At 42.4% G+C, this 25,243-nt stretch overlaps 1 protein-coding gene across 2 annotated transcripts in view; it reads left to right on the forward strand.

Moving 5' to 3' along the window:
- GRAMD4 (GRAM domain containing 4) overlaps positions 1-25,243 on the forward strand; it is an 89,239-nt gene that overhangs the window by 26,145 nt on the left and 37,851 nt on the right. For both annotated transcript variants that reach the window (XM_076329032.1, XM_076329022.1), the window contains exons 2-3: positions 4,021-4,231; positions 13,814-13,934. In XM_076329032.1, the coding sequence (XP_076185147.1) occupies positions 4,021-4,231; positions 13,814-13,934 (332 nt within the window). The remainder of the gene's footprint in view (positions 1-4,020; positions 4,232-13,813; positions 13,935-25,243) is intronic.

Below are 25,243 nucleotides of genomic sequence, written 5' to 3' on the forward strand. Positions count from 1 at the left end.
GTGCTCTGCAGCACTTTCTGTTACAGCGTTGAATGTAGGAAGGATCTCCTGTTGCTTACATTAATGGTGGGGTGTTTGTATGCAGAAATAAACTTGATTGGGGAGGCTGGATTTGATTTTTATTTTGCTCAAGTTAGTAATTTGCAAGCATGATACCAGTCTTAATTCTTATTTATAGCTTGTTTGTTGTATGGTAGTGAGAACAATTATTGTCACATGTATGACAGTGTTGGGAAATGAATGTGTTTACAATGCATGGAGTTAAAATAGTTGTATTTTTATTATAATTTCATAATATTTGTTTATGGTTAGTTTGAAAGCAGAAGGAGATGAGGGTCTACATTCACGCTCTAAGCTCTGCATGTGCAAAACTGCATGTTGGTTTTGGTGTTGCTGGTATGGGGAGTTACTAGAAACAGCCTGAAACTTAGAGCCGAACCAGCTGAGGACAGGATGTGGATGGGTAGTTGGGAGAGGGTGAGGGGATGAAGGGTGATGATGGTGAAGCAAGTGTTTTTGGTATTTAATTACTGTATTTTACAGTAAAGCTAATTCTAGGTCAGATTCTGGTCCTGCGTTTTACAAAAGCTTCCTCTAGCTTATCTAAATTTGACCCAAGCCACTTGGAATACAAAGTCTCTGAGAAGCTTTTTTTCTAGTGTGCCTGAAACTGCTGAAATGTCACCGTATTTATTGATCTTCATCTAAAAAAAAAAAGTTGCTAGTTGCAATGCTGACATAAAAAGCCTGTCTTAGATCATGCATTTGGCTGGAGGCCAGATAATGGGTTTCTATAGGAGCTTGTTGGCAAGCTTAGGTTTTTGCTTAGGTTAATCTAATATAACTGTAAGTAATCTGGGAGTCTGGTACACTCAAAACAATTTTTAGACAAAATGATCTCATTATTTTTTAAATTACAAGTGAGCAGATATTTTTATATAACAGCTTCTTGTACTTAAAGCACTTAGAAAATGCCTAGGAACATGATTCTTTACTATTTCCTCTTTTAATGGTCAACCTACTGAATAATACTTTAAAACTATTGAGGCTGATGATGACATCTCTTTCTGCTAGCCTCTGTTACAGAATTTAAGCTGACAGTGTTCAGTGGAGTGATCTGTTAGTGCTTTAAAGAAAGGTTTGCATTTTTAAAAGACCAGGTGGTAATACACGTAAGGGTAGGTACATCAGTTTTACAATTAAAAAAAATACCGTAAATGGTTTATGGGTACATCTGTTGGCCAGGTTATTCTGTGACTAGGGCTGAAATGCATGAACCATCCTAGGAGGAGGCTGGAGTTTAGGACTTTGTGTTCCCAAACGGTGTCCAACCCAGGCAGTTACACCACTGTGCCTTTTCACCAGTCTCATGGGTCTTTCATTCTTCGTTGCCTGAAGGCAAAAGCTTGAAAAGAAGGGTTGGAGATTGCTCTGTCTCAAGATGGTTTTGTTGCCTCTCACTTCTTTTGTGTGATAAGTGAATGTGAATCCACTCTAAGAGGAAAACTGAATTCAGACCTTGAAACGTCCATTGAAGTGCTGTATATGCCAGGCTATAAAAAGAGGTCCAGATCCAGCCCTGGTCTCTGGGGAGCGGTGGATAAATGTGGCTTTAACAGGAGAACGCTGAGGACTCCTGATCCCACCCAGGACAGCAGTGCTCATCTGCAGCCTCTAGTTAACTGTTCCATCTGTAAGAGGGATGGAGAAGGCTTGGGGTGCATGCTTGTCCTCCATTGGTGTGGGCTGATGAGTGCCAACCAGAAAAGGTATAGGACTCTACCATCCTTATTATTTCTTCGTATAGCTGTATCATTAACAGTGACAGCATGGATGACGAACAAATGGGGTTTGGTTTACAACTGCTTTGCTATAGGTCTGACTTACATGGTATGTAAAACTGGTTGAACGTAGATGGAGATCTTTGAGATGGGAGGGAGCGTGATACAATTGTGCTGGTGCTTATCAGAGGTTTAAACTTCCCTGATAGCATTTGTTCTCTAGTTGCTATTAATAGTAGGGCCTAGAGATATTTCTGGATGTGATAGCTGACAAGTTTCTTCATCAAATAGTCAATGAATGAGCAAGAAGTGGTTCTATTTTAAACTTAGCTTTGACAAGTAATAGAACTTCAAAGAAAAGCTGTTCATAGAAAATAACCTTGGTGTGAGTTACTGCAAGTGGTTCTCTTTAAATGAAATATTAAACACAGGGCTGCAACTTTAAGCATCTCTGATAAAGGAAGAGTTTTGTGTTTTTTTTTTTTTTTTCTTTTGCCAGCTGCAGTATAAGGGATTTGTATTAGTTTCAAACTTCTGTGTTTAGGTGAAGGGTGCTAATAAACCTTGGCAGAGGTGCAAACTAAGGCAGATTTTGAAGGGAATGATCTGGTTTCAACTTGGTGTGAATAGTCACTGCCAAAGTGTTAGGGTAAGCGGAGGAGAATCCGCAGGGAAAGACAAAGAGCTCTGTTGAAGAGAGGTTTGTGTTAGGAGGTGAGAATTGCCTCAAGTGCAAAGGATGTGGGAGCTAGTAGCAAAAGGCTCTTCTTTCTTGCTCTCTTTATTTACACCTGAAGTGATGCATGTCTAGATCTGGCTTTTGCTTTTTCATCTCACACCAGTGCCTGGGATGATGTGCCATGAAGCTAAGCATGTTTTTTAATGAAGAGGAGGGCAATGTTAACCATGGGGAAAAAAGGATAGTAACAGGAACAAGTGCCTCAAAATAATTTTTTACCCCTGCAAAAGTCCATTTGGGAGAGCGTTGTGGCACTCTCCAAATGGAACGCTCTGAGCTGAGGGAACAGAGTTTGTAGGAGAGAAAATTGTGTCTGGTTTGTTATAAACTGCCAGCGTGGTAGCTTGCCGGAGTGGCAGGATCAAGGAACTAGCTTTTGTTTGTTTTCGTTTGTGGTTTTTTTTTTTAAAGATGGAGCTTGGGACCTTTTGGTACAGAGTGTGATACGTGTAGAGCATTGAATTGGAGCGATTCGGCAGGTCTCTTAAAGCAGAAATAATACAGTGCAGTGTCTTGGAAAGCTACCATTACAATGAGTTTACATACGTTAATTAAGCTTTCTTCTGTTGTCTTTTAAAAAGCAAAATGCTTCTCCCAGTACGATTTATGATTTATAATTTAAGTATTGCTCATGTCAAATACTGTCTCTGGAAGTGAAATGGTCTGGGCATTTCTCATTCCTCCAGATGCCGTGGCACCTGCACGTTCTGCAAAAATACTGGCTGTGCTGTTCCTCTTACAGTAAAGTTTTGGTCATGCTAGTTTTTTTTAAAAAAAAGTGAAATCATCACTAATAAAGTGATTCTTCTTTGCATCTCAAAGGGAGTAATAGAAATCTAGCAAAGGGTATACAAGATTGTCAGTAGTGGTAATTTTAAGGATCTTGGCAGTGCATTTGAATGTGGGTTATGGTTGATTTCAACAATCTCTAGTTTTTGGTGGGATATTCTGCATGGATCTGTCTGGTGGCTTTCTTCAGTAAACCCTTGGTACTTTCTGTTTTCTTAGCCTGAAGCAGTAGGGAGATACGATAGCCTTGCTGCTCTTTTGCTCCAGTTTTTCTGGAAATTTAAAGATTGGTTATGAAGCTTAGTGGATTTTCATGTCTTTTATTAGAAGTGTCAGCAAGTTGAAGAATGTGGACTTACAGCTAAACTTTTTTGTTTGTTTGAAGTAACCTGTTAGGAACTGACTTCCTAATCTTTCTCTGGAGTGCAGGTTGTTAGCTTGTGCCCATTCTGACTTGCTTTAAAAATAGCTGTGAGAAAGAGGCCATAATAGTGTGGGAAGATGGTAAATCATCAACTACTGAAAAACAAACCATGCATCTGTTAACACTGTGGAAAAAAATGCCTGTTAAAAAGCTAAGCTGCAGCATGTTTTTCCTCCAGTGGCAGGAAGGCTCTTGAAAGATAGTTAGAAGTAGTTAGTGATTAGAATGCGTGTATTTAGGTTTATTGCAAGCTTTCTAAAGTACTCTTGATGTCTTGTTTCTTACAGAGACTCCAACCGTCATGTTAAGGTAAAGCAGAAAAGTGCAGTGCTGAACATGCTAAAGAAGTTGGACAAAATAAGGTTCAGAGGACACAAGAGAGACGAGTTCCTTGATTTAGCAGAGTCTCCAAATGCTTCAGACACTGAATGTGGAGATGAAATCCCAGTGAAAATACCTCGAACATCAACTCGAGACAATGAAGAGCTGAGAGACCCTGTAAGTACTTGATTTAAGTATCATTATATTATGTTATATAGTTGTCAGGCAGAAAAATAACAGAAATTAATAATTCTTTGTCCCTATATTTTGGATTTAACACTTGAAGATTTGTGGACTAGGAAGTAAGCTTCAAGTAATAGGTTTCCATTTTGTGGAAAGATCGAATAAATTTCTTAGTACTAGCGTTCCTTGTCCCTACTATTGATTTTAGATGTTGTGGGTTGACAGGTTTGTTAACCTTGGATGTGCTTCTGAATGCTGTCTGTTTTTTATTTATTTTGTTGAATTACTAACGAACAGATCTGAAGGAAAGACTTCTTTTCAGTCTGAGAAGCTCAGTTCTGCTCAAATGGCACTGGCCAGGACTGTAGGGGTAAGACTTCTGGTGGCTTCATTGGAGTTAGAGGGTCACACTACCTTGTTCTTCACTGCAGTGTTGTATCCAATAATGCTTCCATGCTATAGAGCTGGTTTCAAACCTATGCAGGAGGTGAGCAAACTTTTTGGTGCTTTAAGCAGAAGCACTCAAACAGACCTACCCTTTTAAAAGACACTGTTTCAGGAAAACTTAAATATTGGTTACAAAAAAAAAAAATCCTGCTTTAACTGTTAAAAAATGGCTGTGGATCCTTGAGCTTGGAGTGCTACAATCTAAATTACAATTTGTCCATTTAACTGTATTCTAGAATGTGACTTGGAAGTCAGAATTTGTACCACCCTATTTGGAAACTCACCATGCAATTTTTATCCCCAAAATGTGGTCAGGCTGTTGTCTGAAAGCTCATTTCTAGAAGCTCAGGGCTTGCTTACCTCAAGTGTTAAACTAAAAGACTTCAAACTGTATACGCTTAAGCATCTCCTTTAGGGTTGGCAGCTTGTATCCTGTTCTGTAGCTATTAGTTTTTTAAATTTGAGTGGGCTTGTATGGTATCACATACAATCCTGCTTATATGGAGCTCTTTTGCCAGATTTTTTTTCCTGTGGTCATGGAACAAACAAGTGGTAATAACAGAGCATCTTTCAGTCACAAAAAAGTCTATTGTATGCAAATCCTCAAGCTCCTCAGACAAGGAAGGTCTGTTGAATGCTTTCCTTTGCTCTTATTCTACTGAAGACATCTGTCATTTGTTAAGATGTATGTATTGTGTATACTGGGACTAATCTGTGCTGCTGCCCTTCCAACATGGTATTTTCTGAGTTTTTTGTAGGTAAATACTGGCTTATTTTCATTAAACTTAAGGCATTATATTTATGTGTGGAGAGCAGGGAATACCCTTCGTATCTAATCAGAAGGATCTGGATGGCAGAGCTAGAGGCTACAGACAGATCTGTCTTAAATCCTAGATACTATTTTCTGTATTTCTTCAGGAGGATAGTAGCTCCAGGTTGGTATGGCTGAGTGAATAGTGAGGTAAACCTACAGTTTTGACTAGTTATAAAGCTTTACGGCTACACAGTTGCAGTGACAGTCTCTGTTTTCTCAAATTGTTGAGCTCTGTGTGCTGAAAAGGTAATTTGAAGAGAAACACTGTTTTCTGGCTGATTACATACTGTTAAGTAGGCTGCTGTGATTTAAGTCCTTGGGATAGAGTTGAGTATAGTTCTTTAAAAACAGGGAGAAAGGGAGAGAGTAAGGCAGCAACAGCATCAGACTTGTTGTTTTGCCCTGCTCCTGATGTTAGGGAGCTCCAAACCCAGTGTGATCCTGGAACAGCATAGGAGCAGCAGCTGTGTTACAGTTAGGAGCAAAATAAGCAAACTTGTATGAGGAAGGAGGTCTGACGCATAAGGGATAAATTTCAGATGGGAAGTTTAGGGGATTAGCACTTGGCCCTCACAGACATCTGCCCACTAAGCGCTGCTGCCCATCCATGAAATGAAGGGAGAAGAAATAATCCCCTGTGCTGCAGAGGTGCCGGGAGTGAAGAAAGTAATGCTTCTGTATTTAAGTCAATATTAAAATGGTGGCTGAGATCGTGTGAACAGGGTGATTCTGAATTATGTCTCTGTTTCTTATTGAGATCACGATTGAATTGTGCCTGAATTACTTTTAATTCAGTGACTAAAACTCAAATCTTAAATTGCTTATACAGGCTCTGTAAGCAACTTAGTGTTATACTTTTATTACACTGATCATGAGAAGACCAAATCTTGTTGGTTTCTTCCTGTTTAATACCTTTGGGGAACTGTTGAAACCATACAAAAGTCAATGCAAGTCTTATGCAGCCTAACTCCAATTTATGCACGTCTTTTCAGATAGATGTGAACTGTACTGTGCTTCCACTTCTGTTGCTTCACTGTTTCTATTAAAATCTGAGTACAGAACTGATGGGCTTGAAAGAGCAAGATTGGTGTCTTGGAACCAATCCATGAGTGTAGGCATGCAAAATTTGAGTCCTGGTCCCCTTATCTGCATCTTCAATACGTAGATGTCTCTGACTCCACTGTCAGCCATTCCCTTGACAAAGGCTTCATCTCTGCCCCACTCTACTTCTTTTTCTCCCTGCCCCCCCCCAGTCTGGTGTATTAATCATTATGGAGCCATTAAAGAAAGATCCCTGTCTATTAGAACAGTACAGCACAGTCATAAGAATGAAAGGCCCTTCTGTACTGTGCCTCAAGGGTCCGTAGTACAAATGTGCACATTAGGTGCCTCTTCTTTATGTATGTGTCTGAACTTGACAAGCATATGCAAAAACTTGCCACAAATGGAGGTTTTAGAGTAAAAAGCCTTGTCATAAAAGCTTGTGATTGCAGAGCCCTGACCGTCTGCAAAGAGGAGCATCCTCTGTTGCACACCTCCAACAAGTGAAGTGAACGTTCAGTCCCAGGCCACGGATACAGCAGTGGGACTTGGTCCCAACACTGAAACACAGAAAGGATGGCCAGATGAGGTCACTTACGTTCTTTATCTTAAAACTGAGCTTTACCTATTTAGTTCAATAATAAACATCCTAACTCGTGTTTTTGGGTAAAGCACACAGCTAGCTCCTGGTAGGAGAGCCCTGAGGTTGGAAGGATTTGTTATTTTCCTTTGAATTCTCTTCAGTGGTTTCTGAGACTTTTTGTTCAAAGGGTGTCTTACTCTTAATTTGAGCTAGTTTGGTCTTAACTTACAGGCTGGCTGTTTGCTTGCGTGGGTACTTTTCCCCCTCTCATTTAAGTGCCCTGACTACAAGGTATGTCTTGGATAGTAGGTACTTTCTTAGGTCTCTGTGGGTACTTGGACACTGTGATCAGATCATTGCCAAGGCAGCCGTGTTGGTTAACAAATTAACTCTTTGCTAAGCATCTTTTTCAGTTCCTGAATGGCTTCCCAGATTTCTTCCTCCCTTCCCTCTTTACCATAGGTGGTTGGCTGTTTTTTTAAAGCAAGGGCATTCAGCACTATATACAGCACTGTTATTTCTGCATTGTTTTGTAAAAACACCACAGTCATGAAATAGGTAGAGGGGGTAACCTGGTCCATTCCTGTTTCCTATTAGTGAATGTATTAGCATTTGTCTCGTTGTGACATTGGAAATTCAGGTAATGTTGCTTGTTTGGTAATTAAAGTCCCCTTTATTCAGTGCCATCATGGTTTCCTATTCTGTAGATGCAACATGGGTTCCTTCCTGCTAGATCACAATTCTGCACCTAAAACAGCTTTAAAACATTGCTCCAGCAACTTGATTTGCTAAGATGCAAGTGTTCAGGGATGGGGACTGTGCCCTGAAAATCATAGATCGCCCTTGTATTTGCCAGTTCTGGCTTGATTTGCCATATTTTAACTTATGTCTCGTCATTTTGTGCTGTAGATGAATTTATGTACTCTTAATGTGACAAATGTCCCATTTTTATAAAAGGGAGAAAACATTCAGTACTACGTACAGGTATATGAATGAACTCAGTGCAGAGGAGGATCACGTCTCCTTCGGCAGAGGAGGGGAAAGAACAAATTTGTGTTTAAACCCGTGGAGGTTCTGCACTAACCTGGCAGTGAGCACTGCAAATCGAAGCGCTCTCGTACCTGGCATATTGTACTGAAAGCAGTCTAATCTACTTATGCAAGTTCCCCATCAGTGTGCTAGGATTAAATCTGAATTATTGTGGTACAGAAAACATTAATTTAATTGCTGTTCCAGTACAGTTTGGCTTTTCCTGTAACATGTCGATTAAAACCTTAAACACTTCTGTATCGGTCACCTCATTTACAATGATTGGAAGGTATAAAGCATGACGCTTGGAAGGTATAAAGCATGATGCAGACATTACAGTTAAGATATTAAAGTCTCTAAACCTGGCTAGCACTAGATTTTTTTTAAGTTTATGTAAAATATAGCTGTGTTTTAGGAGCTTGCCAATATGGGTATGCTTCCCAGAATTGCTACTAGGGATTCACACAGATGCTTTCGTTCTCGAGCAGTGTTGCTGAGTTTTCCCTTTCCTTACAGCAGGTAAATGTAGCAGCCGTGGGGAACCTTTTCGTAATTTGAAGTAAGAAAATGCACATGAAGTGTCAGTTGAGAAACTCGGGAGACTATGACCTCTCTAGACAAGCTCTGTAGTTTGTTGTATTACTGAAGAATCATAGAAATGTTTAATGTTTACAGGGATGGGGCATCTACTACCTCTCTGGGCAACCTGTTCCAGTGTTTCACCCTCCGCGTAAAAAATTTCTTCCTTATATCTAGTCTGAATCTACCCTCCTTTTATTTTAAAACCGTTACCCCTTGTCCTATTGCTACAGGCCCTACCTGACTTTTTTTTCCCCCTTTGCTGCTCAAATGAATGCAAGTTAAAATTTTGTATTTTAAACTACCTCTTTCCTGTGTCGTGTCCTGGCCACTGCCGGGCTGTGAGGAGTGACTTGGGTGGATGGTTATGCCCCTGGGCTTAGCACGCCGTGTCCTCGCTGCTCCCCATCCTCCATGTTTGAGAACTGCTCCTCTCTAAGTTAATTAAAGACTTGGAAATGAGACCAGCATTTTATTAGATTTTCCTAGAGAAAAATCATCCGCATATGATGTTGTGCAAGTAAAATAAAAGGAGGGAGTTCTGTGTGATGCTGAAGATGTGCTGTGCTGCAGATGGAGAGGACAGATCCGCATCTGCTCGGTTAAGAAGTGACTTAGACCTTTTCTGTGGCTGTACAGGGAAGGTGGCGTCAGTGCTCAGTGCACAAAACAAAATCCTAGGGCTTGCAGGATGAAGGGGGTTTGGAGAGGGGAGGGAAGTCAGAGAGCTCTCAGGTTGGGAGGTGCTGTTATGAAAAGCCTGAACTGCAGATGGCTTGAAAAACACATTTGTGGGTAGGTGTGGTTTTTCAGATCCGGAGCTGGATGTGGCTTGGAGCAGCAACTCTGAACTCTGATAGTGGGTTAGAGGCAATCTGTCATCAGAAATCTTCCTTTAACCCCTCTGGCTCTTGACTCTCCATGCTCAACTCTGGCATTTTCCTGGCTTCCTAGGCACCGCCAAGCCTCGTGCGTGGTCTTTGCTAAGTAACAGTGATTTTTAAGAGGGCTCCTGTGTCAAATAGTGTCAAAGCTAGAGAGGCAGAAGGAGAAGCAGAAATCTGTGGAAGCCTTCAAGACTTTTACTGTGAGTCAGAAGCAAGAAGGGGCATCTGTAGTTAAGTGAAGTGTAGTTAATCCAGCCCGAGTTCCAGCACTAGCCTGCAGAGGAAGTGGAAGAAACATTACGCAGTTAATGCTGGAATTAATACAAGATAATTTTTTTGTTAACTTGTGAGTTGAGTCAGTTATGCGAACTTCAGACAGAGGTACTTTCTGAATTCAGAGGCAGGCAGTTGACCTCCAGCAAATGTATAGACTTTATTTCTTATCTTTTTAGCCCATTAACACCTCTTGACACAACGAGGTGTGTTGGTGTGGGGAAGAATCTTCTGGGACAAAAGAAGTATCTGCTTAAATGTCTCCCATATCACTGGACATGCTCGGTTTTCTGAACGCTTCTAACTTGTATTCATTAATACATTATGGTGTCACTAATTTTGGAAATTGCATGCTTTATTTTCCACCAAACTTGTATCACTGTATCTTACTATTCTGGTTAAACCATTTTATTATTACATGATAATTGCATGATTTTGCTCTTAGTATTCTTAGCAAGCAGCCTTACGTTTTAACTTAGTGGATGGTTTTTTTTTTTTTCTCTAACTCAAAAGGTGGTTGTAACCTTTTGGGGTTAGTTTAATGATGTGTACCTGCTGCGTCCAATGCCTTAGCAGATACACACATTTGGAAACTTTCAGAAAGAGTTCTGTTCACCCATATCACTCAGTCCCCAGTCCTAGGCATCTTTTGCTTTTTCCTGCTTCCTAAGAGGCACAGTCAAGGTATCCTGGGCTTTAATTAATGACTTAACATCTCTGAAGAAGCAAAAGTGGAGCTGGTTCTCTAGATGGATTTCTGAAATGGAGCTCATCTCTTAGTGAGATACCTTGAGTATCTTCAAGGAGGATGAAAACTTGAATATGCTTAGATATTTGCTAGCCCCTTTCTTCTTCCTCTCCTCCTTCACCTCAGTCTCTGTGTTCTTGTCCCCACCGCAGCACGTGGGGTTGGGAACCAGGGACTGGTTGGGCTGGTCTTGGGTTGAGGCCAGTTCGTCACACGTTGTCTCTGCCGCATCTTCCTCCTCACACTCTTCCCCTGCTCCAGCATGGGGTCCCTCCCACGGGAGACAGTCCTCCATGAACTTCTCCAACGTGGGTCCTTCCCACAGGCTGCACTTCTTCACAAACTGCTCTACCATGGGTCCCTTCCACGGGGTGCAGTCCTTCAGGAACAGACTGCTCCAGCGTGGGTCCCCCACGGGGTCACAAGTCCCACCAGCAAACCTGCTCCAGCATGGGCTCCTCTCTCCATGGGTCCACAGCTCCTGCCAGGAGCCTGCTCCAGTGTGGGCTTCCCACGGTATCACAGCCTCCTTCAGGCACATCCACCTGCTCTGGCGGGGGGTCCTCCACGGGCTGCAGGTGGATATCTGCTCCACCGTTAACCTCCATGGGCTGCAGGGGGACAGCCTGCCTCACCATGGTCTTCACCATGGGCTGCAGGGGAATGTCTGTTCTGGCGCCTGGAGCACCTCCTCCCCCTCCTTCTTTGCTGAGCTTGGTGTCTGCAGAGTCGTTTCTCTCACATATTCTCACTCCTCTCTCTGGCTGCAATTGCTGTTGCACAGCAACTTTTCCCCTTCTTAAATATGTTATCCCAGAGGTGCTACCACCGTCCCTGATGGTCTTGGCCTTGGCCAGTGGCGGGTCTGTCTTGGAGCCATCTGGCATTGGCTGTATCGCACATGGGGGAAGCTTCTAGCAGCTTCTCACAGAAGCCACCCCCATGGCCCCCCTGCTACTAAAACCTTGCCATGCAAACCCAATACATGCACAGAGCCCGGGACCATTCCTGGTGAGCATAGCAGCTTGCTTTTTGACCTGTACGTGATTTTATTTATTTATCTATTTATTTATTTTTAAGCAGTGGCACTGTTTCTTTAGACAGCTCTGTTGAAACTCCTGCATGCTAAGAGCAGAGATTGTCCCTTTGTACCAGATATGGACATACAATATAGAAAGCCATGCTTTAATGCCTGGGCAGCAATCTGTATTTTAATAACGCTTTCCTTTTGCCTGTCTGTAGAGCATGTTGTAAGGGTGCTGTTGTTTGACTTCAGTCACACCTTCTTCCTTGGGGCTCTCCAAGTGTCTGGGAAGTGATAACACTAAATCTTCTGGTGTAAATAAATATAACCTAGCTCTATAGATAAGAAATCAGCAGAGAGGTTAATTGCCATCCCATAGTCCTCTGAAAACAGACAGCTGTTACTCTTCAGCAGTGGCTGGAGTGGTTGCAAATGGCATGTCTTACTGCACCTCTCTGGCTAAAGGCAGGTGTGAACGGGAAATCTGGAGCATGGGGAGGAGGATGCTGTGGTGCAGCTCCCCGTGTGAGGACTGCCCTGGGATCTGTCTCTGCTATGGCATGGTTCATGCTGGCTCCAAAATGGGAAGCAGCACAGGGCTGCTGCTGAGCTAATGGCTTCTGATCCTCATCGGGGCCAGCAGCGTTGGCAGAGTGCTGTGTGGGTGTAACTGTGCTGCTTTCAGGACAGGAAATAGCATCTCTGCCTGGCACTGTATTGAGCAAGCCCAGGTGGGGAGTTGGTACCAGGTAAATGCCATGCAGTAAATGCCTACAGAGTGCTAATTTGCCTGTATAGACAAATTCTGAGGCTTAAACTCAGCATCTGTTCAGCTCAAGCAAGAAAGCAGATGTTTAATAGGTATCTCCACACTGTTTTATTTTAAAAGTGCAAATCATTCCCAACAGGGAAAGTACTTTGCTGTCTGTGAGCTGTCGGTACATCTTTCCTAAACCACAGAAAATGTCTTTTAATTAACTCTCTTGTAAATTAGTTGAATTTATATATATATATGTAATTTAAGCTGTCATGGTTAAATGTATGCAAGCTGACTTTTGAAAGCAATACAGCTCCTGTATGTTTTCAGAGCTCAAACAAGGGGTAGGGGAATGGTTATGATAGGTAAATAAATCCCTTTTTGTCTTAAGATCATGTCTTAGGTGTAGGCTTCTGTAATCTAGCACCAGTTTTGAGTATAAGCTGTTGGAGAAGCTCCTATAATTCTCATTGGCAGACTTTTTGTACGTGGTGGGGACTGCACACAGTGCCTGAACAACCATTACCTGGGAGATGCCCTCACCCAGTCTTTCTCTTGCTGTCTGAAAATGTCCACTTTATGGGAGAAGGACAGTATCACTTGGCTTCTGCTGTGTGGGCTTGGGGTTTTTCTGTGCTCCCTTCGTGGAGGTGGCAGTTGTCACTGCTCTTCTTAACTAATCAAGTCGCTCTTTAATTCTTGTGTTCTGCAGTATTTCTAGTGCCGAGTTCATTTGAGGGGTGCTGGTAAATCAGTCGAGACACATAATCTCCTGACTCCCCCCTCTCCTGGCCTGCCAGGATGAGCTTCTGGGCCCCAACCACATCCTTCAGCAGTAACTGGGCAGTACTGGAGGTGGGAGAGCAGCGGTCCCCTGCACTGATCTTCCTTGCAGAGAGACCACGCTCTTCAGAATTACACATCCATAAATGGATATTAAAATATACAATACGTGTTTTCTAATAACTTGGTGAGTATCTGGAAAAGTATCACTTTTGCTAGCTTCACAATTTTATATGTAAAGTATGTTGCATTGACCATTCATTGAATGGGAAGAGGAGAGGGATAGTATAAATATGTCTTTTAAATCAGCAGAAGAAAGGCTAAATGATGATGCAGCAGAACTGGTAAGGGGGAGAAAAAAAATGTTTTCTGTAACTCCCTCAGGTCTGCAGAAGTGCATTTTGTAAACTCACATGGGAGAGATGCTGTGTATTTGATTAGCTTTCACTCATTTTGGTAGTTTAATGCTGAATAAGTATGTATGCAGTGTTATTGATAGTTGGACATTTCTCACGTGGCTGTTTCTCTACTGCCCCAGAAGTAAGTTGATGTATTTAAATGACAAAAAATATGTGCCTCTGAGCTGTCAGTGTGTTCTGGCTTTCTTATAGGCTGGTCCAGGGACCATCGTCATGGCTTCAGGAGTCCAGGATTTTAACAGAACAGAATCCGACAGACTGAATGAGATCAAAGGTCACCTGGAAATAGCCTTACTGGAAAAACACTTTTTACGTAAGTATAAAATTAATGCTTTGTGGAAAGGAATGGCTTAAGCCTGCTGAAATAAGGCTTCTCTAAACTGCAGAAGTTGGCATCAGAATTTTGAGGTGGGCTGATGCGCGGATAGCACGTGGACTGACACTTCTCTAGGAGGAACTTAAAAGCATTCCCAAGTTTTCTGGGTCACTTGGATATTTTTTTCCTCGTTGCATTCCTCAGAACATACCTCACTACATGACAAAAGCTGCTTAGTTGAAGTCTTGGTGTTGACATCTTTAGGTTATCTTAGAATTAACTCAGCCTTAACGTGGTTGCAATAGATGGTTTTTGTCTAGTAATAATTGTAAGAAGGAAGAGATTTCTGAAGGGGCGACCAATGCATTTCCTTGGCAACTGTTTCAACAAGTAATAAGTCTTAAAACACGTCTCTTAACAGTATATGAATTACTGGTAAGTGATACAAGAAATACAGATAAGAGTATCTGTAGATTTCAAGTGTTACTTGTTTGGTTTTGTGTGTGTGTGTATACGTATATATGAGACAAAATTGTCATTCATGGCTAGAGACACCCCTAAGACTTCTGGGGTTTTATCTCAGCAGATCTGAGCTGCTGACTTGTAAGACAGGATAGTTAAAACCGAAAAAATTGGAGACAAACATTCCTTTAACTTGGTAGAAGTAGAGATCTCTGTAATAAATCAACAAGAATTCTTGCTCCGTTTCTTCCCAAAATGGTCATTTTAATGGATTATTTTTGAACTTCAAAATATGAGGGTTGTTTTTATGTGTTCGAAGCTTGTCGGGTATTTTCTAAGGAGTAGAAATAACAACAAGGCTATAGATTCTATTCAATTTCTAGATTATAATCTAACAACAAGACTTGTGTTTTATATTCAGCGTATTCTCAAGGATTTGGAGTTAATTTTCTGTGACTTTTTTATCATTTGGCAAGATTTCTTTGGTATTTTTTTCCTTGTGTGTGAGAAGGAGGCATGATAAAGGAGACTGGGCAACAATTTATAGCGAACTGCTATCAGCTTCCAGTGGTATCTGGAAGAGGTGGTATGATTGGATAATCAAGCAAAAGCTGAAAGCTCTGTTTGACTTGCCGTGTTGGTTTCAGTGATTTATTTGAATTCTTATTTAACTGTGCAGTACAGAGTTACCATGTACTCCCTCCATCCTCAAAGACATATTGCTTAAGGTCCTGTTATCGAATTGTTTTTTAAACTAGATGGGACGTTTGTGATTTCCTGATGTAGTCTGATGTGTAACAGAAACAGTAGGACTTCCCAGAACCGATTTCTGGTTTGAACTAGGACATGCTTTTTGCTATAAAAACATGGTATGGTTCCCAAACACTTCCATAGCTCAGTCCTTAGTATGTGGTGACAGTAACTAACTGTTAGTTACTAGTTAGTTACTAGTGACAGTAACTAACTGGGGGGGAGAATCGGAAGAAATAAAGTAAGAAAACTTGTGGGTTGAGATAAGAACAGTTTAGTACTTGAAATAATACAATAATAATAATAATAATAATAATAAATTGTAATGGAAAGTAAAAAAACAAGAGCGAGAGAAAAAACAAAAAAAACCCCAGGGAAAGAAAAAAAAAAAGATGCAGCTGCTCACGACCCACAGACTGATGCCCAGTCAGTCCCTGAGCAGCGATCGCTGCCCCCTGGCCAACTCCCCCCAGTTTATGTACTGAGCATGACGTCACATGGTATGGAATATCCCTCTGGCCAGTTTGGGTCAGCTGTCCTGGCTGTGCCCCCTCCCAGCTTCTTGTGCACCTCCAGCCTTCTCAGTCGGTACAGCATGGGAAGCTGAAAAGTCCTTGACTAGTGTAAGCACTGCTTAGCAACAACTAAAACATGGGTGCGTTATCAACATTATTCTCATCCTAAATCCAAAACGCAGCACTGTACCAGCTACTAGGAAGGAAATTAACTCTATCCCTGCTGAAACCAGGACAGTACCTCTTATTTGTATGGGTGTGTTATTAGCCAGGAGGTTTAAAGAGGAGAGATTTCCTCCCAGCTATATGTTGTGTGTAATGTACACATACACAACACAGCTGCAAGTCAGTGTGGGTTTGTAGTTGCAAGTGCCTGGCTAAAGGAATAGCAAACTGTTAGTCTGCTCTAAACTCCATTCAGCCATTAGTAGGCACAAGTAAAAGGTGCAGTTTGGCTCAGTAGTGTTTTTAGTGAAATACATCCCAAACCGAACTGTAGCCTCTACAAGCTGCAGAGGAAATCTGGAGCAAGTAGTTACTGGAGACAAGTGATTGTCAGTAAAGGGAGAATATCTTCATCTAAGATGCCAGATGAATCTCCTCCCTAGCAAAGAGAGAATCTAAACATCCGGAGGGGTGAAGGTGGAGAGGAATTGCTTAGCATGTTGCATAGCTGTAAATGCAGATAAAATGTGACTGGAAATGCGAGGGGTTTAAGCTGCAGACTGACAGGAGGATGAGGCATGAGGAGGAAAGTATCTTGGATAATGACGTCTTAAGCAAGGGAGGGATCAGCTGACTCTTCCAGCCAAAAGGGCTAAAGTTGCTTTTCTTGTCTGTGTGGGAATGGTCTTAATCTCTGTGATCTAACGGCTCCTTCTGAGCCATAATACAGGAATGCTGAAAACATTCAATGCATGTTGGGTTTGGCGAGACTGCGGTATCGGCATGGGTTCCTGCAGAACAAGGCTTGAACGCCTGCTGAATGAAAAGTGGAAAGAGCTCAGTCTGCTGGACCTCCAAATGCACGTGGATGGGTAAAGCTTTGTCTTGGAGCTGTCGCCATCAGAATCATCCATTGCTAAAGGACTTCGTGTATTACTATAACCTTGTTTTTAATGCATGTGAGCACTGCCTTGGTGCTAGCTGAAGGTTCAGGTTTGGAAGGCAACTACTGCACTGGGGCAGCTAGTTTAATGTGCTAAGGCTAGTAGTGGTTTTAGTGCTTCCATTTCAAAACCTAGTTGTACCTAAACAAGGAATAAAAACTTGCTTGCTGTTCTTGCATTTGAAAGAGAAAAATGATAGGCAGTATCTTTTTGGGTTTGCACCTCATTGAGGTACACGTTCTGCTTTTCTTCCCATTACTGTTTGTGCCTGCTTATGGAGGGCAGTTTTGCAGATATCCGCACTCTGGTCCCGGTGCTACAAGCTGCTTTGTAAGCACGCATGCATCCTATGGTTTACGTGAAGTATTAGCTACTTCTCATTCAAGGATGTTCAAGCCTTTTGGCAATGCTAATTTTAGCAGCTCAGGGAAGAGGAGTTGGTGGTAGCAGCAGCTAAGAGTAAACAAACCACGTGGCTGTTAGAGAAGAGGGTTAGTCATGAACTGGTAAATTGAAGAAACGCCACATGAGGATGAAGAGCTTTAGGAGGAAATAAAGTCCCCTCCCACAAGGGTTTTGCATTCCATGCTGTACAGCAGGCTGTGGCAGGATTCTCTAGGGGCTTAAAAAACTGCTGGTTTTGGTTGTGATTTTTATACCAGCATTACAAAAGAAGTCAGGATTATGCTTCTTTCCCATTGAAATTTCTGCTCCCCACACTCTTCATTCTCATGTGCCTTTTCAAACCATGTATGTGACTAACTCCACAGTGTTTTCTCTGGCTTCTGCTTTTTGGTATAAATGACCTGGTGATTCTTCATAAGAAGAGCGACCTAGCAGAATAAAGACCTTATGAAAGTTGAGCTCTAAAAAACCATATGTGGTCCTCGGGCAGAACTGAGGTGTTAGAAAGTGGTAAACCTTAGAGGCGAAGTGTGTGGTGGTGGTTGTGACCAGCAAAAGACCTGTACTACAAAGTCCTGTTCTGTAAAGAAATGCTAATACCTCCTCGAACAGCCCTAGTAATTGTATGCAACAAATTGACTATGAAGCTGAGTCAGAGTCCAATTACCAACTGTGTCAGAACACCCTTGGTGTAATTGCTCCTGATGTGAGGGTCAAACACCGGCGGTAGCAGAGCTAGAGAAGAGCAGAGGAATAGTTTCACTGCATTAGTTTTGCTGTCTTCTTACTGACCTGGCAGCCTATAGTCACCTTTGGTTCAGAAATCTTGAAGCAGAATAAAGATTTGATTTGTGTAGCGGGTGAAGACTCCGGTAAGAGAGTAAGTAGCTGTGGTGTATATCTGAGGCACTCAAATACCAGCTGTGGGCCATAGTAGCCATTCGTTGCTAGATGGTCAACCCTGGCCAAGGGATCCTAACGCTGCAGCACGGGCTCCTAAAGTGTGCTGATGCTGGTGAGCACCGAGGCTGCTGTGGCAGTGGAGCTTACCCTGGGCTTCTCCCACCCTTTACTCCTCTCTCCAAGCCCCCTTTCTTTCAGCTTAAAATCCTGGACTCCCAGATGCTAACAGGGTGTTCCTGGGAGATCTGCACGTGTCTCTTGCCCTTGTGGAGTTCCTCTGATGAGGACTGTGGCTTACATATGGTGACTGGTGGGGAATCTTCTTGAATGTTTTCCCTGGGCACCCAGAGAAGCAGCAGGAAAAAGATGTGAGTCCAGGCTTTGCTGCAGAGCTGTCTGTTCACCAGAGCCGCTCTCACTTGCTTTGTACTAACAGATTTGTTCAGAAGTTTTTCTAGGTCTGACTTCTGACGGACAGGCTTCTCATAAAACTAGGGAAAGTTTATTAAGAGGTGTAGGAAAGGTTTTGCTTATACCTAGAGATGCTTACATGATGCACCATGTATATTGAATTCATATCTAGCCTTCCTGGACAAAAAAACCCCTCCAAAGCTCTAGCTTGGTTTTCCTGGAAACATTGTTGGAAGAGGCAGTCATGAGCAGGTTAGAGCACTTCTTTGGGGTTTAGGAGGCCTCAGTACAGATGAAGGAAGATTCAGACCTCCATTTGTCATCTGCAAGGACTCTGCTCTGACTGGTGGGGCATGGGTCATGCTCTTGCTCGCTCTTACCTTGGCTTCCAAGAGCACAAGCTTCCCAAGACCAGGGGAGAGGGATGTGACTCCAGCCCGGCACGGCAGCAGGCTGGAGTTCTGGGCTAGTCCTTGCTCCAGGTCCGGCTTGTGCAGTCCTGCCCTCATAATTTGACAAAGCATGTGAATGGTGGTGGCGTGAAGATGCCAGAATGCTGGAGGGCCCAACCCAGGAGGATCACGTGCTGTCACGCTGCCTTTTCATGGGGCTGATTAACCAAAGTGCAGCAGTGCGCTGACAGAGACGTATTATTTTAGCTCCTCCACCAGCTCAAACAGATGCCACCTACACATAGCGTTATGTAGATGGGGTGTGCTCTTGCTTCTGCCTTTTTTTGGGTGCCCAACTTGGCTTCATGAATTGTGGAGTCAGTGTGAAAGCTCAGGCAGGGCAGCGGTCAGCACTGCTGTGCCTGTCCCTTTTCGTATAACTGGGCTGGAGATTTCGGGAGCCCCATGTGGAACCTGCCCTTCCTGGCTTAGTAACATAAAAGCCTTGGAAGAGCCTGCTGCTATTGCCAAGCCAGACGTTGAAATGTTTATAGCCTGTTTCACTTCTGCCAAAAACAGGGAGTGAAAACAGTTCCTGCAATAATGACAAAATTTTTGCAGTTCCCTTCATTTTAGATGGATTCTGCAACTCTTCTGGCATTTTTAGTCTCTGAAATTTCTGAAAATTCATAGAGCAGCAGTACTTTTCATGACTTTTAAGCTGGCAGAAGTGTATCTAGCAATAGAAAACTTCCCACTTGATGTTTTGAGAAGGGGATCTGTCTTAGTAAGCTATTGATTTTTAAGATAGTTCAGATATTTTCAGGAAGCTTAATTTTAAAATCCTTCCATAATGAAGGGGAAATGGTCCTGTGTCTGTTAAAACACAATAAAGCTCCACTGAAAACACTATATGTAAATGTAAAGTTACTAATTTGTTGTTAGTGTAACCATTTTGTACATACCATAGTAATGACATCTTAATTCTTTCTAACCTCACCCACTTGAAGTGGGACATAACAGGAGTGGTGAGAGAGGAGACTAGACCAGTTTGCACAGAGGAAGATGATCTCATCAAATATGATGTGCTTTGTAAATCAGTCTCCCTCATCACATGAAATAGAAGAATACTTCACATGAAACTCTACTACTGAGGTGAGGAGAATAGTACCAGGGGAATGCAATTGCACTGAGAAGCAGAGTGATGGTTCAGACTTAGCCTTCCCTCCGCTGCTTCTGGATCAGAGTTGGCTTATTTCCTATCAGGGTAGAGAGAGCCCACGCTGCTCCCTGCCCTGTAGGTGTATGCAGAGAGACTCAAAAATTAGTCCTCAAAAGCTATGCGTATTGTAAGTACTGGAGCAGGAGCTCTGCCTTTGAAAGAGCAAAGAGAGACACAACAGAATGATGGAAACAAAAAGTAAAAAGAGGGATTGTTTAACTGCCAAACAGGGATTGTTTAACTGCCAAACCTGTGTTAGGGTTTTTTTAAGGCAAATTGGCATGACTGTTTCCAAATATGACAGGTTACTTCTCCCATTTTGATGTGTGCAGGTAAACCAGACTGAGCTGGAGAAAGGTTATAGTGAAAATGTGTTTTTTATATTGAACTGTTTCATTTTTCCACTCTACCAAAATGCCTATATAAAACAGGGTAGAGAGGAGGAAAGGATATACACTTAATAAATGTAGTTCATCTTTAATGTTTCTGTCTGCTTTTTTTGCTTTTTATGACACCAATATTCCCATTAGAAAATCTTTTTTCCCCTTTTTTTTCTGTATGAAAAACTCATGCAAACAAGCAAGAGGCCTGACCGCAAGGGAAAACCATTAAATTGTCAAAGCAAGGTGTTCTCAAATGCAAAAAACCCCCCGAATAGTTCTTCCTCCAGTTTTCCTTCTTTGCTGACTTGTTTTTGTTTTGTTTGTTTGGGTTTTTTTCCCCTTATCTGATTAGCATTTGGATGTCTTCCTTTTTGTCCCCATCCGTAGGCTGGTTGGGTTAAAAAAAAAATCTTCATATGTTTTTAGCGTTATTTTCTTCTACACAGTGTAGCTAAGCAAAGATCAGCTGAAGATAAAGTAGTTCAGGATGAGTCTTTTGGAACAATAAAAAAAGAATTTTTTGAGGAAGGAGGAATGAGAGTTCACTGAGGATTAGTTGTGTAGCTGAATGTGTGGACAACGCATTTTGATCCCTATATAGTAGTAGATCATGCGAGGTGTTAGATTTGGGGTGGTTTGGGGTTGTGGGGTGGTTTTTTTTTTTTTGCACTTACTCTTGATTTTACTTTTTCCATACAGGGGTTTCTTTGCTCACCTAGGACTGCTCACCACTGAATAAATAAGTTGTTGAATGATACAAAAAATATGACAGAAGTTCACTCTTGCTGTGGGGAATTTCACTATGACACTAACTGCTAAAGGCTATGGAGGTGAATCAGGGCTTGTAGATGGCTCTGTTCCTTCTAAGTAGCTAATGCTTTCAGTGGCACCTTAAACTGTGCTCTTAGAAAGAGGAAACTGTAATTGCAATGTACCGGGAGTAGTTTTTGTGTAGTACTCTCTCTGATGCTGTGACATTGGCTGCCGTTCCGCTCCTTAGCGCCGTGCAGTATCCCCGGCAGAGGAAGTCATAGAATCATAGAATCATTGAGGTTGGAAAAGACCTCTAAGATCATCGAGTCCAACCGTCAACCCAACACCACCATGCCCACTAAACCATGTCCCTAAGCGCCTCATCTACTCGTCTTTTAAATACCTCCAGGGATGGGGACTCAACCACTTCCCTGGGCAGCCTGTTCCAATGTTTAACCACTCTTTCAGTAAAGAAATTTTTCCTCACATCCAATCTAAACCTCCCCTGGCGCAACTTGAGGCCATTTTGTCTCGTCCTATTGCTAGTTACTTGGGAGAAGAGACCAACACCCACCTGGCTACAACCTCCTTTCAGGTAGCTGTAGAGAGCGATGAGGTCTCCCCTCAGCCTCCTTTTCTGCAGGCTAAACAACCCCAGTTCCCTCAGCCGCTCCTCATAAGACTTGCTCTCCAGACCCCTCACCAGCCTCGTTGCCCTTCTCTGGACACGCTCCAGCACCTCAACGTCCTTCTTGTAGTGAGGGGCCCAAAACTGAACACAGTATTTGAGGTGCGGCCTCACCAGTGCCGAGTACAGGGGCATGATCACTTCCCTACTCCTGCTGGCCACACTAGTTCTGATACAGGCCAGGATGCCATTGGCCTTCTTGGCCGCCTGGGCACACTGCCGGCTCATGTTCAGCCGGCTGTCGACCAACACCCCCAGGTCCCTCTCTGCTGGGCAGCTTTCCAGCCACTCTTCCCCAAGCCTGTAGTGCTGCATGGGGTTGTTGCGGCTGAAGTGCAGGACCCGGCACTTGGCCTTGTTGAACCTCATACAATTGGCCTCGGCCCATGCAGTCCCTGCACTGCAGGTAGGTGGTGGTTCAGAGGGTACTGCCACGAGTCCCTCTTCTTGTGCTGGTGGAAGAGTACCTCTTCCTGACCATTGCCAAACAGGATGCTGGGCTCAGTAACTCTTTCATTTCACTTGATGTAGCTGCTAAATATTCGAATACGACGAATACAACAGCCTCCTCAGTGTTGCTTCCCAAAATACCTATGGCAAAATAAAGAGAAAAAAAAATATTATTCTCGTCTTTGTGCCTGAATTGTCATAAAGGACCACCTCTGAGTTAGAAAAAGTCTGAGAGCTTCTGCCTTCAATTTAACAGGACCTCCTCTTAATCTACTTCTTTTTAAAAACTAAATGGTGTAGTATGGAGTCCACATATAACATAGTTGCCAAAACAAATTCTAAGGAAGCACTTGGCAAAAGAGGGATCAGTGATGCTGAAACCCATCGATATGCCTCACCAAGTTAACTTGTGGCTTTTCTGAATTAAAGGGAATAGAAAAATAAAAATCTAGAGTAGGAACATAGGTTGGCTTTAGTCTGTTGCTGTAAAAGGGTTGCTGGACTTAAAGTCAAAATAATGTGGATTCTTACTTTTCCAGCAAAGAATGTGAGGACAGTGTCTGGAAAAAGCCAGCATGAAGAACTCTTGCTTAAAACGCAGTGAGTTTACAGTGTTGTACTGAATCACCTTGGTAATAGTATCTGGTATTGTTGTAGTAGGAAGGAATTTCCAGAACTGTGATCAGATAATGCCACAGTTGGACTGCATCTCCCACCCTCTTCCCACTGTTGCTGCTGTCTATCTGCTGAGATGACTCTCCAGACCACTTGTTGTCCAGCTCTGGAAGAGCTATGAAGAACAAGAAGGCTGGTATCCGTTTCGGAAGTGACCACCTAACCACACAAGACAAAGGAAGGGTTAGAGAGTCAAGCTGGAGTTTGGGGCTTGAGAAGGAAGGGTTTTAGGTTCTTCCTTCTTAAAATGCTAAGAGTAGTCCTCCTAAGCAGGTGAGCTTCCTGCTTCCCAAGTGAAGTGTAGAAGTCCAAGCATGGAAGAGGACATGAACTTAAGAGGTGACTTAAAGAAGAAAGGACAGCTAATAAAGTGGAGCTGCTAGAGCGATGGCTTAGACATGCCCTTTTCCTTCGCAAGCATCTGGCATGCAAAGAAGTAGAATGTCTTGCAATGTCTGGGATCAAAGGCTAATGTTTTACCTGAAGTCTTTTGGATAGATTTCTGGTAAGTCTTTGGCAGTCTCTGTGGTTCTCAAGTCACTGGTGGAAAGGACATAAGCCCTGGGGAAGGAGAGTCAGAGATTAGAAGAACAGGTAACAAATAGTACACAATTAAGCTGTATCCAGTTATAGCTATGAATTGTGAGCTTGTATCCAGAGGAGTATATGAATTACAAAATAACTGTAAACAGGAAAAAAACAGGTTAGGGATTTTTATTGTGGGTCCTTCCTCCATCACTGCTTGTTGGTCAGACAATGTTCTTTGTATGTCTTTGCTTTATCACAAGTGGTGGAGCTGTTCCATGTCTTTGACAGCACTGTCATTTGCTGCTGGTGTTTAAGATAAAGACTAAAAGCTCTTTAGTGTCTAGTCTATGATGATGAAAATAGACATGTTTTCAGACTTCTAGCATCTTGTTAGTAATGTCATATAGTTGGTTTAGTTGGGACAAAGTTAAAATATTAGCTTTCTGTAGGAGTTGGGAGTCTGGCAAGGGTAGAAGCTGCCTGTGCTGGAGAAAACTCCCAATGTCTGGCTCCGTCAGCATGGCTGGCGAGATCCAGTCTGACGGTGTGTGATTGGGATTTAGTGCGTTTAGTACCAATTAAACAACATACTTGAACTCTGGCAGTGTTCAAAGGCTTGTAGGGAGATTTGCCATAATTAACATAGACGTAGAAGGTTTATTTCTGTCTTGTTAAGTACTGGTGTTTCCCCATGTAAATATGACAGAGCGCATGTATGCTTTTTGGCATTTCTAGTTTTTAACTCTATCTCCTTGGATTTAGCACTAATCTGATTTGGTAGCTAGAAGCAGTGGTCTGCAGTCTCTAGCTATGCTCTGAAAGATTTATTTTTTTTATTGGTCACTTTGTCCCAGGGGGGGATTTTGCAGCGTACCTGTAGGCCTATGAAGGAATGCTATTATGTAAAACAGCTACTAGGAGACTCCCTAATCCACCTCCAATCCCCCTATTAAGGGAGACATCTGCTTTACTGCACATGCAGTATTGAATTAGAAATCCAACCTGCAGCCATGCCTTCCCAGCCTGATGTATCATCCTTCTTTTCTAAATACTACTGAGATACTGTTCAGTCTCACCTGAATTAAATACTTTGGTATTTAAGAGCTTTTTATCAAAACATTTCTTACAAGCTTGTGTATTCTGGGCAGCAAACTGAAATTTTTCAGTTGCTCTAGTGGCTGGTGACATACAATGATGCAACAAAATGCTGGGTAGCTTGTCTTTTAACAATTACATGGTATCAACTAAACTTTTTGAATTGTTAAGTCTTTAAATTTAAAATGATCAAATTCTTAGAGTGCAGGTGCGACAGTTGTGTTACACCTGATAGAGAATAAAATGCTGTAGAAAACCTGAAATGGATACCTTTTTTGGTAACTTGTGAGATGCATCGCTGATGGTGGTCTTTCCTACAGGGACAACTCTCCTAGGGTTTACAGTGCAATAATATGCGAGTTAACGTAGTTGAAACACTATTGTTGCCTTTTCTCACATTTCTCTCTCATTTTTAAAAGTGCAATATTATCCAGATACTGTCCTGCTTTTCTACAAAAGTTGACTTCGTTAGAGAGATTTTAAAGCATTTTTTCAGGGTCATACCTGCCGTCATGACCTAAAGGGTTACCCGGCCTGCAGGTATATAGGGATTGTGACTGTGGGT

The sequence above is a fragment of the Aptenodytes patagonicus genome, chromosome 1 (assembly GCF_965638725.1).
Source record: "Aptenodytes patagonicus chromosome 1, bAptPat1.pri.cur, whole genome shotgun sequence".
NCBI lineage: Eukaryota > Metazoa > Chordata > Aves > Sphenisciformes > Spheniscidae > Aptenodytes > Aptenodytes patagonicus.